We start from the raw sequence: 14640 nt of genomic DNA, 5'->3' as shown, positions 1-14640 counted from the left end.
AAAATCATAGGGCAATGGTGAACAGACCTGATATTCATTCATTTGTTCATTCACTCATTCATGCCTTTATTTATTCAGCATTTATTCACTGAGCATCAACTGTGGGCCAGGCACTGCCCAGCACCATGCTAAGCACTGAGGGTAGAACCATGAATAAGGCCCTGGCCTCAAGGAGATCATAATCTGGAGGAGATGCAGAGACATCAACTATCATAAAGCAGGTGCTAGGCAGTCTGGCTTAATAGAAGGAGGTGCACAGTGTTAAGGGAAGCTGGAGGCGTCTTCTGCCAAGGATGCAGGTCCAGGGGTCAGGTAGGTGGACACGAAGGGAAGTCTTCTCCAAGAGGGTTATATTTGAAATGGACTCCAAAAATCACAAAACTTACTAAGCCACCTAGTGCCTAGCTCTGGCTAGGTGCTTGGAATACAGAGATGAACTAGACAAGATCTCCGCCCTAAGAAGCTCAGGGCCAGAAGGGGGACACTGGACCAGCACCCCAACAGCTACCCTCAGAGCAGAGGTTGCACCTGACTTCTTGGAGACACGTTTCACAGGGCCTGCACATGATTTTTAGTTTTGTACTTCCACTAAATCAGCCACGATTATTTAAATATCTGGAGTTTTAAAAATAAAAATTAAGATATATTGATGTCTTAGCTCGGGCTGCCTTAACAGAATACCATAGACTGAGCAACTTAAACAACAGAAATGAATTTTCTCACCATTCTGGAGGCTAGAAGTCTAAGATCAAGGTGCCAGCAAGGTCAGTTTCTGATGAAAGCTCCCTTCTTGGCTGGTAGACAATTGCCTCCTCAGTGTGTCCTCACACAGCGGGGAAAGAGAGAGAGCAAGCGATCTGGTGTCTCTTCCTCTAAGGGCACAAATCCCAGCATGAGGGCTCCACCCTCATGACCTCCTCTATGACTGATTCTCTTTTTGTCTTATAATAACTTTATATGAGGTTGGACCTCAATTCTTTTCTTTTGCTTATTTTAATTAGTTTTAATTAGGAAAAATTAGTTTTCCTGAGCTTTTAAAGGGGATGTATGGTTTGGGATAGTTTTCCTAATCTCATCGCTCCAGAGCTCCCTCTTTGTCATTCTTGTCAAGCAAGTCTTCGAGGATGTGGCGGCTTCTGTTCAGAGAGCTCTGAGTTTGACTCTCCCAGCCCTTTATCTGAACCTTCCTCTTTTCTTCTGTATCTCTTATCCATGACCTGTATTAGATTCTCTCCCAGGTGTTCTCCCCTGTGGGACTTGGTTCTAGAAGGGAGCCTTGGCTGGCTGGTGTCGAGGGTCATAGGAACCAACTGCTCCAGGTCCTGCAGATGCACCACAGAACCCTTGTTGGCACACACCGCTGGAGTGTGTAAATCCATCCTGATCTCAGCCGCTGAGCTGTCTAACCCGTTGGGCAAGTACCTCCTGGTTATTTGAGGTTCTCAGATCCATCAGGCCCCCTGCTGTTTCCTCTGTTTCCTCCTACACAGGTGCCCGTACCATATAGATCTTATGGCTCTTGGTGGTTTGTCCCCACCTGCTTGTATTTGCGGTTTGTGAAGAGACTTTGTCACTCCTCTGAGTTTATTTTGCCTGTGGGTTTTCATTTGTTTTGCTATCCTAGTTGCTTTATGTCTTTTTATGGGAGGGCTTGGGGACATTCAAAATTTATTCTAGGGCTACCATCTTCGACCATGCCTTTTTTGCTGTCACGCGTTTATCTTTGCCAGAAACAATGCTGTGTGAGACTCCATCATTGTGAATAAGGTGTTCAAGAAGTCCACAGGTGGTGGTGCTGCCAGAAGCATTGCGTGCAAGGTGGCACATCCATATCAAGTATCTGTCCTGGCCGCTAAACCTACCACAAGGTAATCAGCCTATTGCCAGGCAGTAGCTGGACCTCCCAGGTAACAGCCTCAATTGGGAACTCATCATTGGCCTCTGCCACTGGTAGGTTTGACATTCAACAGAATTGGTAGCCAGATGAGTTTAGCGAATAGATATTCATTGTTGTTGAGCCCAGGTATAGCCTTCATCTCTGCCGCATGAGTCCCTTGAGCAAGTACCCAGGTGTTTAGTGAAATAGACTAAAATCATCTTATTTACCTGATTTTTAAGACTCTGCTCTGCAACAAATACCTTTTGATGAGCATTCACGTGGGACACCGATTGCCCAATCTTACTCTTTCCAGTCCTTGGTCATCAGGCCAAACCATTAGCCACTGCCCACAGGAGACATCTTATCATGCAGGCAAAGCAAGAAATACATATACTGCTTAAAATTCTGCTCTTTTAGAGGGGAGCATGTGGACAGGAAGAAATCGATGGAGGAGCAGTGTTCAGGGAACATGTGAGTAAATCCCTTCAATAAGGAATCACAGCATGACTGGAGAATAGAAACACAGATCTTCCACAGCATGGTCAAAATCTATGGCTCTTTATACACAATTTTTTTCCTTTTATTTATCCTATCAGTTTTCCTCTGTCTCTCCTACCCCTTTTTCCAGACCAAGACCCAGAAAAAACAAAGGACACATCTTCTGCTTCCAATAAGAGATTGAAGAGCCCGGGCAGGGAGGGCTGCAGAGTCCCATGACTCTGGGTCCTCGCTCAGCCCAACGTCCAGAGGGCTTGGCAGGCAAGAGAAGGCAGCAGGCACTGGATTGACTTGTGTGAACACAGCCCGGACATGGGCCTGGAGGAGTGCAACGTCCCTGCCCTCAGAAGCTCAGAGAGGACAGGGACACAGAACTCTAGAGACACAGCAAACATTCCAGAAAAGGAACCAAAGCCAGCTCTGGCCCAGGACTGGGAGGGAACAGGAACAGAGAAAATGTTGGTGGGATGGGGGACTGTCCAGGAAGGCATCCCCAGAGAGGGGACGACAGAGGAAACTGGCAAGGGACTTGATCCACTTATTCATTTCGTCATCCATTTCTTCAACAAATATCTGTCACACTTACTGGCTTCTAGATACTGCTGAAAAACTGAAGACACAGAGAGGAATAAAACCGGATGACCTCACAATCCAGTGGCGAGAACAGACACGTCTATAAAAAATAGAGCCCTGAACTCAGGGCTGCATCCAAATATGACAAGTCAGCATGTGGGCAGAGAGGAGGGGCTGGGTATTGACCTGGCTCATGGGTGAGGTTGGGGGCTGCCGGGCAGACAGCAGGGGAAGGCACACCAGGCAGAGGGGTGTGAGCAAAGGGAATGAGAATTCAAACGTGGACCAGCCTAGATTCTCACCTGGCTGAGGAGGTGGGTGCCCAGGGGAGAGGAAGATGAGGAGAGAGGAAGGCTGGACCCAGACTCAGAGGGCTGGGAATGCCCAGCTATGGGGTTTGGAGGATGCTGGAGGATGCCAGCAGGAGAGGACCATACTAACCCAAGACAGGAGGGGTAGTGGCAGGGAGGGGACACGAGGAGTTGAGCTAGGATGGAGGGTGAAAGCATGGGCGGCTAGAAGCCGGGTGGCAGAGGGAGCAGCCTCAGAAGGAACAGGGGCTCCCTCAGTGTTTGAAATGAGGCCAGGAGCTGATGATGTTGTACAAAGCCTGCCCAGGAGACAAGGTTTTGATAAGATCACTCTGTGCCACCAGCAGGTAGTTGGGATCCAAATATCCCTCATCCACTGCACACTGGATCAGGTTCTGGGCTGCCTCCAGGGCTGCAGCATTGGGCGCGGTACCTGCAAAACACAGCTGGCCAGTCAGTTATAGGATTCCAGAGCACCCTGCCCTGGACAAGACACACTCCTAGATCCCTCCCCGACCCACCCAAACCACCAAGATAGCATATCTACTGTTGCCAGCTACTCTATAGGGACAGACAGAAAACCAAGTCAAGATTTCAGATTCCTCTGCACCAAAGTTCTTCCTGAATCAGAAGAGCAGAGCCTGAGATAATATACACAATTATTACATCAAATTTTAAGCTGGGAAAATCCAGCATTTGCAAGCACTAAAATGATGCCTGAGTCTGATATCGTTGTCTTCCGTGTCAGATATTCTCCCTCAAACACCATATGGTCATGAGCCACATAATGACATTTCGGTCAACAATGGACCACATATACAACAGTGATCCCATAAATTAGTACCATATAGCCCAGGTGTGCAGTAGGCTATATCATCTAGGTTTGTGTAAGTACACTCTATGCTGTCCACACAAGGACAAAATTGCCTAACGATGCATTTCTCAGAACGTATCCCTGAGGTTAAATGATGTGTGACTGTACAATGACCACTACTGCCCAAAGCATCCACTTACCTGAGAAGGTGCCCATGAAGGCGATGCCCAGGGCAATGTCATTGTAGCCAGCAGTGTGGGAGCCTTGGACATTCCAGCCCACTCCTTCATAAAGGACACCATCCTGGCCCACGAGGAAGCTAGAGGACAGCAAGGGGAGATGGAGATCAGCATGAAAGAAAGATACTCTGGGATTGTTTCCTTCATTCATTCATGCCTTTACTCATCAAACGTTGATTAGCTATTGAATTCTAAGCACTGGATTGTAAAAAAGACAGAGTCCTTGCCAGTAGTGTGCTAGCAAACCAGCTCACACGGGGGAGATGGAAGAGCAAGAAGCCCAGATTTGTAGCCTTTGCTGATTTCTCTGGTGTAAAACTCCCAGCATGGCTGATTACGGGCTACCAATGATTTAACAACTGGTTCTCGAAATTCCTGAATCTCCACCAATCCACTCTCATGAGCCCATCTGGCTCCAACACCACTGCTGCCCCCAGTAGCTCTCAGTCTATGAAGAAAAAAGGATGACAGTTTGCCACCTGCCCTGTCACACTTCACCTATGGAACTGCTTCCCCCAAGGTGACCTGTGACCTCCATACGACTAAGTATAAAACACACTTCTCTGACGGTGCCTTACCTGATCCCTCTACATGTGCCCTGCAGACCCCTCCCTTGCAGCTTCTCAAGCATTCTCTCCCCTCAGCTCCCATCCACTGTACTTTCCCAGCTGTCTTCTTCTCTGGCTTCTGCGCCTCAGACTTCTCTGCACCTCGTCTTCCTGTGCCCTTTCCTGTACATGTGGGGTTCCTCAGGATGCTGCCCTAAGCCCTCTCCCCTTCTCACTCGACACGTTCTCCCAGGACTAACCCATCCGCTGCCTTTGCTTCAGTTGCCACTCAGGAAAGTCCACTTGTCCATATCTGGACCCACCTTTTTCCCCACCTGTTCTGCCTTCTGGGACCCCCATCTTGGTGAAAGGCACCACCACCCATCCTCTAATCAGCCCCAGCCAGAAATACAGGCATCAACCACCGGCTTCACCCACTGCTTCTCCCAACCACTCTCCCGCATCGACCCCTGCACCCTCTTCATGAACCACCAACATCCTTTGACCTCTTAGATTCCTCCGCTCCTCTCCACGGCAGCTGCCAGCCCCCAGCCGTATCACCACCTGTCTTGCTTGGATTGCTGCACAGTCCTCAGATTGATCTCCCCACCACCAGTTTTGCCCTTTTCCTCTCCATTCCTGAAGTTGTGAGTGGCCTTCTAATACAAATCTTATATCAAACCCTGCTGCTTTCAGCCCTTGTAACAGAGTCCAAACCCTCCAGCTTAAGTGACAGGATCTTTGATGATAAGGCCCCTGTTTTCCTCCCTAGCCTCACCTCTCACCATACCCCTCTTTGGCATCTATTTTTATCATGATAAAATTCTCTCAGCTCCTCAAAGCCACCATTCTCAGTTCTGCATCCAGGCCTTTCCACAGAGGTCCTTTCCCTCTGCCTGAAACACTCCTCTGTCCTCTGACCAGCTCCCACTCATCCCTAAGGTCCCAGCTAATGTGTTACTCCCTGCCCTAGCGCTTCCTTCACATCCATTCCCTCAGAAACCTGAGTGTTTCAAACGCTTCCTGTTTACACCCTGTGCATCCTCTATCATAACCCCTAATGTACTCTATTAGGATTTATTTGTGTAATTATCTTTCTCTTTCACCAGACTATTAGCCCAGAAGGTAAGGACCATATCTGAGCAACACCTGATGGCGTCCCCAGAGCAGAGCCTAATGTCCACACAGAGCAGGCACTCAATCATGTTCTCAGTGGGTTAATTTATACCAAGTGGGTGTTTCCTCCTGACTGCAGACCATCTCAAGGTAAGCAAACAGCATGGTCACTGAGTTATGATACAGGGGACACAACAAAAGGCCAAAGCCAAGGGACAGGAAACTGCCCTCTGAAACCTGAATGGGAAAAGGGAAAGGACCTCCCTCAGCCTATATCATTTTCCAGTGTAGGATTTCCAAATTTATAGTCAATTCTCAGGTATCCACTCTAATTGAAAAGAGCAATTCTGCAAAAATTCTGCATAGCAGGACCTAGCAAAGCATGTGGTAGGCTCCAATAGATGATAGATCCTAGAGAAAAAGTTTTCTCCTATCTTCAAAGGGTTGTTACTAAAATGGGAACAGAGAGAGGAGAGGCAGTCAGCCCAGAAGATATGCCAAGTAATGGTAAATCCATCTAAGGCAGGGTCTCTGCGCACAGGTTGGTGGTTGCACCCTGCAGAGAGGAGCCTGGCTTTGGGGCAAGTAGGGACTAAAGTCCAGCTGCACCAGCTAAGCCGTGAAGAGCCCTAGGAAAGGGCTCCTTTGATTGTTGTGCACCAATATGCCATCTGGGCCAGTGGTGGCCCATCCTAACACTTAAAATTCAGTGTGACTGTTTCTGTACGTTAGATGGCATCCAATCCCAGACATCTTATCCACAAGCTCTGAGAGCATCTTTCAAGAAGTTTCTACTCTCCCATTAGGTTAGTGCCTTCTCTATTAAAGAATTACAGGCCTTCGCATTAGAGAAATAAAAAGGTATTATCTGGTCTCTCCCCTGCCTTGAAACAGGAAAGATATTCTCCCAAGAAGGTTGAGAGCTCCCAGATGCAGAGGAACAGTCTAGCACCAAGGAGACACACTTCAGGTTGTGGCCAAACTGAGGGGCAGAGCCTGAGCCACTGAGTAGTGGGAGGCTATTACAGGAAAAAGGCACAACCTTTAGATTATCCTTTCTACAGGTTTCACAGTCTTGCATGCATACAACTTCCTCTAATATCTTTTCAGCAGAGCCTTGGCCTCCATCATGTCAATATATGACCTTTAAAAAGGACACACGATTGGAGAACATGCTCGAGGGGAATGACCACTCCTTTAGCTATATCCTAACTAGGACCCACCCAGGGTTGTGTGAGAAATCAACGTGGTTATATATGGAGCACCTCTCGTATGGTGAGCACTCAGTAAATGTTAGTTCCCTTTCCCCTCCTTTTCAGAGGTTCAGGGTCTGCCCGCAATGGAAAAGAAGCCCTCATGTCCTCAGGTTGACTTACTTATACCCAATGTCGCAGGAGTTGAATCTGTCCATCAAGAGGGACTGGATATCTTGGACCAGCAGGCGGCACTCATCAGACATGTTGCAGACTCTCCCAGAGGTGTGGATGATGATGACGTACTTAGCCGGGAGGTTCATCTTGGGGCAGTGGGTCTCCCTGGCCTCCCAATCAGACCGAGGGACAATGTAGGGGCAAGCTGTGGTGGGGCAGGAAAACATGGACGTGAGGATTCATTTTGCCCACCTTGTCACCACCTTACTACTGAACATCCTCACCACCCTCTGGGCATCCTGACCTGACCCTGACTGTGGAATTCGAGAGATCCCAGCAGCTCTCAGAACAGCCCACCTGGGAACAGCGTAAGTCTGCATAGAGGGATTGGACTCAAGAGGCAGGAACCATACACCTGTGGGTTATAACCCAAAAAATAGAACCGAGAGGACAGTGGGAATGTTGATCCTGAGGGGACATGGATGATTTATTCCAAGAGCATGGTGTGCTTATTTATCTGCAGGATTGTCTCGTGTGTGTGTGTGTGTGTGTGTGTGTGTGCATGCGTGCATATGTGTGTGTGTGTGTGTGTGTACAAGTGGAACAGAGCCTTTTGGAGAAATCAGCTGAATTTTCATCTGAAGACATGTCTTTGAAAGTTACTTATAGTCCACAAAATTCTCTTTCAAAGTAAGCAGTTATTAATATTGCAAGATGGCACCAATCCAAAGGCAGAGATCAAGTTTACTCAGAGCTTTAATATAATAGAGTTAATTTTCTTTACAACTTTATTAAGCCCCAGAAAAGGCTGTAAGTGCTCATTAACTATACTGATTTTGATGTTCCTGCGTGTTAAACCCAAAATCTACCTTTTATCTGCTTTTTATTACCTAAATTATGTTAAAATCTTCCTCTGAATTCAGTGTAAGCAGTGACTTAAGCACGTCAGTCTATCCGCATTGTTCTAGTTTTTGTGTTCAGAAAGATGTGCGTTTGTGCTTGTGTGTTCGTATATCCCATCCCTCTCCATGGTTCTTTTTTCCTCCACAGCACTTTTCACTATAAAACATACCAAATATTTCACTTGTTTATTTCTTTATTGTCCTTCTCTCCCTCTAGATTGAAACTCCATGGGGCCACTGTTCCCGTGCCTTTCCTTCCTTGGAATATCCTCAGTGACTAGCAGGTGCTCAGTAGATGATTGTTGAATGATTGAAGAAGTGAGTGCACATATATTACACCAGAGATAGTGCATGGCTCTATCATTCTAGGAATATGAAGGATAAAGACATGACCTGAAAGGTCCCACTCAAGGTTTGCCAGTCCTAAAGTTTCAGAGAGCTAGGTGACCATTTGCCTGTCAAAATGAATCCAATTGTAGCCTGACTGGAAGGGTCACTCCCATGGTGGCGGGGACTCTGGAGGGAGGCCCAGCGGGCCTGAAGGCCTTACCTTTCTTTGGACTTGCCTTCTGCAGAGGGGCCAGGCAGTCCTCACCTTTCACAAGAAGTGGCTGAACATACAGAGATGACAGGTGGCCCTTCCGGACAGCAGAGGAGATCAGGCCTTCCATGGCTGACAGGGCAGCAGGGCTGGGACTATGGCCTGGAAAAAGGTGATCTGTGGGAAACCTTGGTCTGGCCTGAGTTTCAGGGGGCTGTGGGAAAGGATGGGATGCCTTGCCAACCCCTGCATAGCTGTTGCAGGGGAATAGGCTCATCCCCCAGGTCGGAAAGCCTGAGAGTCAAGGACCCACTTAGACAGAGACTCGGTGGCCCAAGACGAAGACTTTTCCCAATGACCCACCAAGATCTCATTCATCCTCTTTCTCTCTGTCTCTGTGGAACAGCTGGAAGGCGGTGTCATGCTCAAGGGCACCCACCTGACCGGGTCAGGGTTTCCCATCAGTAGAGGCCCTTCCAGGCACATGCTGGTCTCTTTACCTGCATTAACTTCTTTAATCTACACCACAACCCTCTGAGGTAGATTCTGTTGTTAACCCCATCGCTCACAAAGAGCAACTTGAGGCTCTAGGAAATAACATGCTCAAGGTTCCACAGCTAACAAGGTGATGCCCAGGAGGCAAAGAGTGGTCATGAAAACAAACCAAGCTGAACACAAAGAGTCTTTTGGTGTCCTGGAAACCACCCTGGAGATGGAAATGGAAGATATAGGCTCATGCTCTGATTCCTCTCCTTACAGCTGTGTCACCTGGGTCACCCACCTCTCTGAAACTCAGGCTGTACCTTTGTGTCTTAGTGACCATGAAATTTCTCTGGACCATCTCAAAGGGTATTGTGAGGGGACAATGAGAAACTAGATGTGCAAGAGCTTTGTTACCAGTCAAGGGTGCAGAAAGTCAATGGATGGTCCTGGAGTATGTATGTAGGATGAGGGTGGAGTGGGGCCACAATGAGACTAGAAGAAAGCGGAAGGGACTCAGGGATCAGAGCCCTCAAGTGGTTTTTAATAATTGCATAGAAAATCTTGGAGTGAGAAAGATGGAAGGAGAGGCTCCTTTCAGGAAATAAGAAAGCACAGCCTGGCGCTACAGAAGTGATAGAGCTAGAGAGGAATATGTGATAGTCGTTGACACAAAAGTGAGAGCTGAAGTGATCCTTCCAAGATGAGAGTGGGAGGAGAATAAGGCTGTGGGGAGAAGACTGGCTAGCACCTGCACTGTGAGATGGCCAGAGGAAAAGGATTCTGCTACAGATGCCACAGAGGGATCCCAGAGCAGTAGGAGGAGGACCACTAACGCCATTCATGGAAGTCAGGGGAGAGGAGAATTCCAGGAGAGAGTGGATCATCAGGGAAGTATGAGAAGGGTGGGGAGACAGTCTGGAGACAAAGAAGTAGATAACTCTTCCGAGAACGGACAGCTGAGATGACCATTACCTTCCTTGGTGCCGAAGAAGGCAAAGCCCAGGGAGATGTTGTTGTAGCCCTGGGTGTGCATGCCTTGGATGTCCCAGCCAATACCTTCATACACTCTGCCATCGTCCCCAACCAGGAAGCTGTGGGGCAGGGTAATACAGGTTTAGTGGCTGGCACATGGCATATCCCTGCAAGAGGAACCACTTACCCAGCCTCCAAAGGGAGAAGGGCTCCAGCCACATTCCCTAAAGAGAATTGGCATGGACTCATCCCAGATGACGGAAAGACCAAGTCACTTATACTCATCCTGAGAATTCAGAAGGACCCACCCCTATGCTCCCCACCTCCCTCCCTTGTTCAAATGCCAGGGTTTTATATAAGTCATCCTGCACACTCAGAAGGAGAAGAGGTCCTGGAGCCTCCACAGTAACTAACACAAACCCAACCACACAATGTAAGCTTCTTCTCAGCTTCTACATTTCCTCAAACATGGCCTCCTCCTTCCTCCAAAATGCATACTGCCCGTGTAATCTCCACACAGCCTGTTCATGTGGTTTCTCCCTGCCAGGGTGACTGTCTTACATAGACTTCCCAGGAAGGAGAGCCTCAGACAAGGACACGGATGCCCAAAGTTTATTCAGGAAGGGATCCCTTGAAGTCAGAGTGAGGGAACAAGGAGAGTGATTGGAACAAAGTGGGTGGAACTGAGCTGGCTTCACCATGGCCACCTGGGTCTCAGTCCCTCTGCCGACACATGACCTTCCAAGTAACTGTGTGTATGCACCTTAGAATTGCCCCTTAGAAGGACTTCGGTCTAAGGAAGTTATATACAACTCCTGCTCCCCGGGGGGCATTAACTCCCCTTCACTCTCAGAGTGTTGAATGAAAGCCTGAAGCAGAAAAGAGAGAGATGCAGTGGGGACTTGTGGCAGAAAGCCATCACCATGCACAGGAGCTATCCACCCTAGCAGAAGTCAGAGATGGGCCAAGGGTATGTGGTCCTAGGCACCAAAATGGTCTACGAGAGTGACCTCTGGGGTATGAGATGCCTCACCCAGGTGAAAGCGCCTTCGTGCAGTGTAGTGGGACAGGCGATGGGCAAAGAACCAGTTTTGAGCTTGGTCCCATCGCCCACAGCATGGGGACAGTAACGCCTGCCCTACAACCTCACACATCGTCGGTGGAGCAAACGCACTCATGCGCATGGAAGTCATTGGTAACCTGCCATGTGCTGTGTGGCAGGGGAGAGGCAAGCAGAAAGTATGGTTATTACTTAACCTTCCTTGCTTCCTTTTAGGAGATCTCAGAGTCAAGGACCTCATAAAAATTCCAAAGGATTTGGAATTTTAAAGAGTTTTTTACTGTTTTATTCACTACAAACCCCATATAACCTCAACTGGAAAATGAGGAAAACAGTGATAAGAAGGAATGAGAGAAACACCCTAAGGAGAAGCTTTGACCACGTGCTTCCACGTGCCTCCAGCCCAGCCTCTTACTTGTAGGCCACGTCACACCAGCTGTTGTTGTGCACATGATGGGCCTGCAGTTCCCGCAGCCTCTGACTACAGACAGTCTGGTTGTGACACTCCAGTCCAGGGACGTGGTGCATGACAAGAAAATTCACTGGAGAGGTCAGGTGTGTGCCACAGCCAACAGCTTCCGCCCCCCACTCCTTGCGAGAGACCACAGTGGAGACATCTGTAGCAGAATCACAGGGGAGTGCATCTTGTCCCATTGCTGCCGCATTAGGCCCCTGGGCCATACAAGCCTTCTAGACTGTGTCTGCCCCATGGTGGTGAGAGAGCCCTAGGAAGAGGTCTTCAGCCAGGGGGCAGCCCTCCTCTTCTCACTTCCACATCCTCATTTCACTTCTACTCGCCCCCAGGTTGGGGGACCTGTGAGTGCAGAGGCTACCTCTCCCTTTCCTGGGTTTCGGATCCCTCCCAGCACCACCTCCAGCCCCCAAGGCCCATGGCCATCTGTGCAGGTGGTTTGCCAGTGCACCTCTCTGCATCTCAGCCCCATCTGCCCCCATCCCAGCCACAAGTGGCTGTCAGATCTGAGCAACACTTCTGATCACATGAGAAACTCCAGCCAGTCTTCAGGCCTCCTCACCATTGACACCGAGTTTGCCTTTTTCAATGAGCTGGGTGATGTTGCCAAACAGGTACCGAAGCCCCTCTGACATGCGTTTAGCTCGTGTTGCATCCCAGGGGGAATCACCTGCAAAGGAATATTCCACTCGGCATCAATCCTCAGAGAGCCCTAGAATGAGCCATCTCAGGGGCACAGGCTCAGGACAGAAGTGGCCACCTACTCTCCACAACCCGTCTGCCTTCCCAGATCCCCAAGCCCTCTCAGGAGGCTGACCTCCAGGCTGACCAGAGGACCACCTCCAATAGCAGCACGTGGCGTGGTTTTCTCCAACACCAACTCCAAGTTATCCCCCAGGAATACAGTCAAATAGCCAAGGGTAGGGAGTCGGAAATATTGATTGTCCTTTACTCATCAGCTGTATCTATACACACAATTGGCAAAAAAAAAAAAAAACAGCCAACCTGGAAATGCATCCAGACACTTCAACCACCACATCCTCTCTCGTGTGGATTTACCTAATGGAAGCTACGGGCGAGACTATGTGCAGAAGGGATCAGAACAACTTGCGCAAATCAAGTCAGTTGTTCTGGAGGGGATAGATTTGGGGGGCACTTGCTATGCCCACGCTCCTGTGGGAGGGACCATGGGGATGACATCCTACCCCCAAGGAACTTTTTCTTAGTGACAAGCACAAACCCCAGTCATAGGCTGACTCTGGTTGACATGATAATAATACAAATAAGATCATTATTCTCATTGCCCAAATGCAAAGTCCTTCATGTGCATTATTGCATTTAACCCTCACAACAAGCTTGGGAGATCATAACTTTGTCTGAATTGTCATGTGGGAAAATTAGGGGTGAAAGAGTTGAATAACTTGTTTGAAATCTTTGCTGGAGGTGAGGCAAGGATTTGAACTCGAGTCTATGGACTCGCAGTCCTAAGTTCTAAATGCAAAGCTATTCTTTGTCCCTGAGAGAGAGCAAGCATTTAAAGAATTCCTATTATGAGACTTTAGGATGATCCTTCTCAGTTACTCTCTGATCTAAGAAGGAAAACTTACCCCAGACCCCGAGACCCAGAACGGAAAAGACACGGAGCCACAGCAGCATCCTCACGTGGTCCCAGGACACCGACAGGGAGAGTGTAGAGACAGCCCTGGAAGAGAGGCTGACAGTTAACCCACCTGTGATCACTCTTCAAATGGGACAGCCATCTTACTGCACAGCACCCCTGTCTGGCTCCCTGCCACACTGTGGGTCTCCTGGAGGCCAGCACCTGGCCAGGCTTCTCTGGTCCCCAGCACATCTCAGGTGGTCATCGGATGGGGAAACACCCTCATCCTCTTTCCCTGGGCAACTTGATTTCATTGAGTGCCTACTATGTGCAAGGCCTGTGTGGACATTGGCACATTCAGTCTTATTTAATCCTCACACTAACCCTGCAATGTAGGATCGCTGATCCCCACTCTTAAAGAGGAGACTGCAAGATCCAGGAATACCAGGACCAAGAAATCCAAAGGCACATGGATGGGTCTAGTACAGAGAACTCCTTCCCAGGGGGGGACAGGGTGAGCTGAGGGAGTACAGGACTGGGAGTGCCCCAGGTCTGGGGCCTAGGACATTTCCTGATCTTAACACCCCACCTGGCAGAATCCTGTCCCTCTGATGGGAGAGGGCTTCTCAAGAAGAAACACACTCACACTCACCCCAGAAGTACCTGTGGGTCCCGTGCTGTCCCAGACTCAAAGGTCAGGGTGCAGGCGGCTCGCCCCTCATTGGCTGGCAGTTCCTCCCTTCCAGACTTGGCCCTGGCCCTGCCCTTCTCCAGTTGCAGCCTCCTCTGGCCTTCACTCTCCCGCGCACTGGAGGGCACTCCCTCCCTGGGAAGGAACACTGGGGCTCTGGCTTTCCAGAGAGAAGGGGAAAGCCCAGGATCCCTAACGAAAGGTAGAGAAGAAGAGAAGGGCAGAGTTCTGAAGCTCCGAGCCAGTGTTGTCCACACTACCGAGAGGAACTCAGTGAGACAGACTCAGGCTGAGAGCAAGGGACTCGCCCTGTGAATAAGCCCAGGTACCTCCTCCCTGGGAAAGGACGAGATTGCCCAATGCTCCCTGAGCTCCTTCCTCGTCCCCAGCCCTCTGGAAGCCCGGCCAACCTGGAGGTGCCTGAGGGACCTGGGGTAGTGTCCCAACATCTGGAGACTTGCTCCCTGTGGAGACAGATCTGCTCTAGGAGTGCGAAGACTGGGGGTGGAGGTCACTCACCAACGCCCTGCCCCACACGTCCCCTTCCACCTGGGTCACCAGCAGGGGCAGG

At 49.4% G+C, this 14640-nt stretch overlaps 1 protein-coding gene across 4 annotated transcripts; it reads right to left on the bottom strand.

Annotated features, from left to right (window-relative positions):
- Positions 1 to 3110: 3110 nt before the first annotated feature.
- LOC124233027 (peptidoglycan recognition protein 4-like) lies at positions 3111 to 14364 on the bottom strand. 4 transcript variants are annotated; one of them, XM_046650016.1, is made up of 9 exons: positions 14031 to 14364; positions 13386 to 13480; positions 12341 to 12448; positions 11722 to 11923; positions 10247 to 10365; positions 8801 to 8953; positions 7355 to 7553; positions 4276 to 4394; positions 3111 to 3694 (listed from the first exon to the last, which is right to left on the bottom strand). In XM_046650016.1, exons 2-9 carry the CDS (start codon positions 13432 to 13434, stop codon positions 3516 to 3518), a joined length of 1128 nt encoding a protein of 375 aa, XP_046505972.1. In that variant the 5' UTR covers positions 13435 to 13480; positions 14031 to 14364; the 3' UTR covers positions 3111 to 3515. The 4 variants fall into 4 exon arrangements, with proteins under 4 accessions (XP_046505972.1, XP_046505974.1, XP_046505973.1 ...); XM_046650018.1 differs by having other exon boundaries at positions 8846 to 8953; XM_046650017.1 differs by having other exon boundaries at positions 14042 to 14364.
- Positions 14365 to 14640: the final 276 nt, after the last annotated feature.

This window comes from Equus quagga, unplaced genomic scaffold (assembly GCF_021613505.1).
Source record: "Equus quagga isolate Etosha38 unplaced genomic scaffold, UCLA_HA_Equagga_1.0 151286_RagTag, whole genome shotgun sequence".
Taxonomy (NCBI): Eukaryota; Metazoa; Chordata; class Mammalia; order Perissodactyla; family Equidae; genus Equus; species Equus quagga.
Note: the sequence above shows the minus strand (reverse complement) of the source record. Positions and strands in the feature narration are given on the sequence as shown.

Coding starts and splice junctions, on each gene's coding strand:
- LOC124233027 (XM_046650016.1), bottom strand. CDS start 13,434: ATGCTGCTGTGGCTCCGTGTCTTTTCCGTTCTGGGTCTCGGGGTCTGG. Junction 11,924..12,340: donor AGGCAAACTCGGTGTCAATG/GTGAGGAGGCCT, acceptor ATTCTGCTACAG/ATGTCTCCACTGTGGTCTCT. Junction 8,954..10,246: donor CTTCTTCGGCACCAAGGAAG/GTAATGGTCATC, acceptor ACCTTTTTCCAG/GCCATAGTCCCAGCCCTGCT.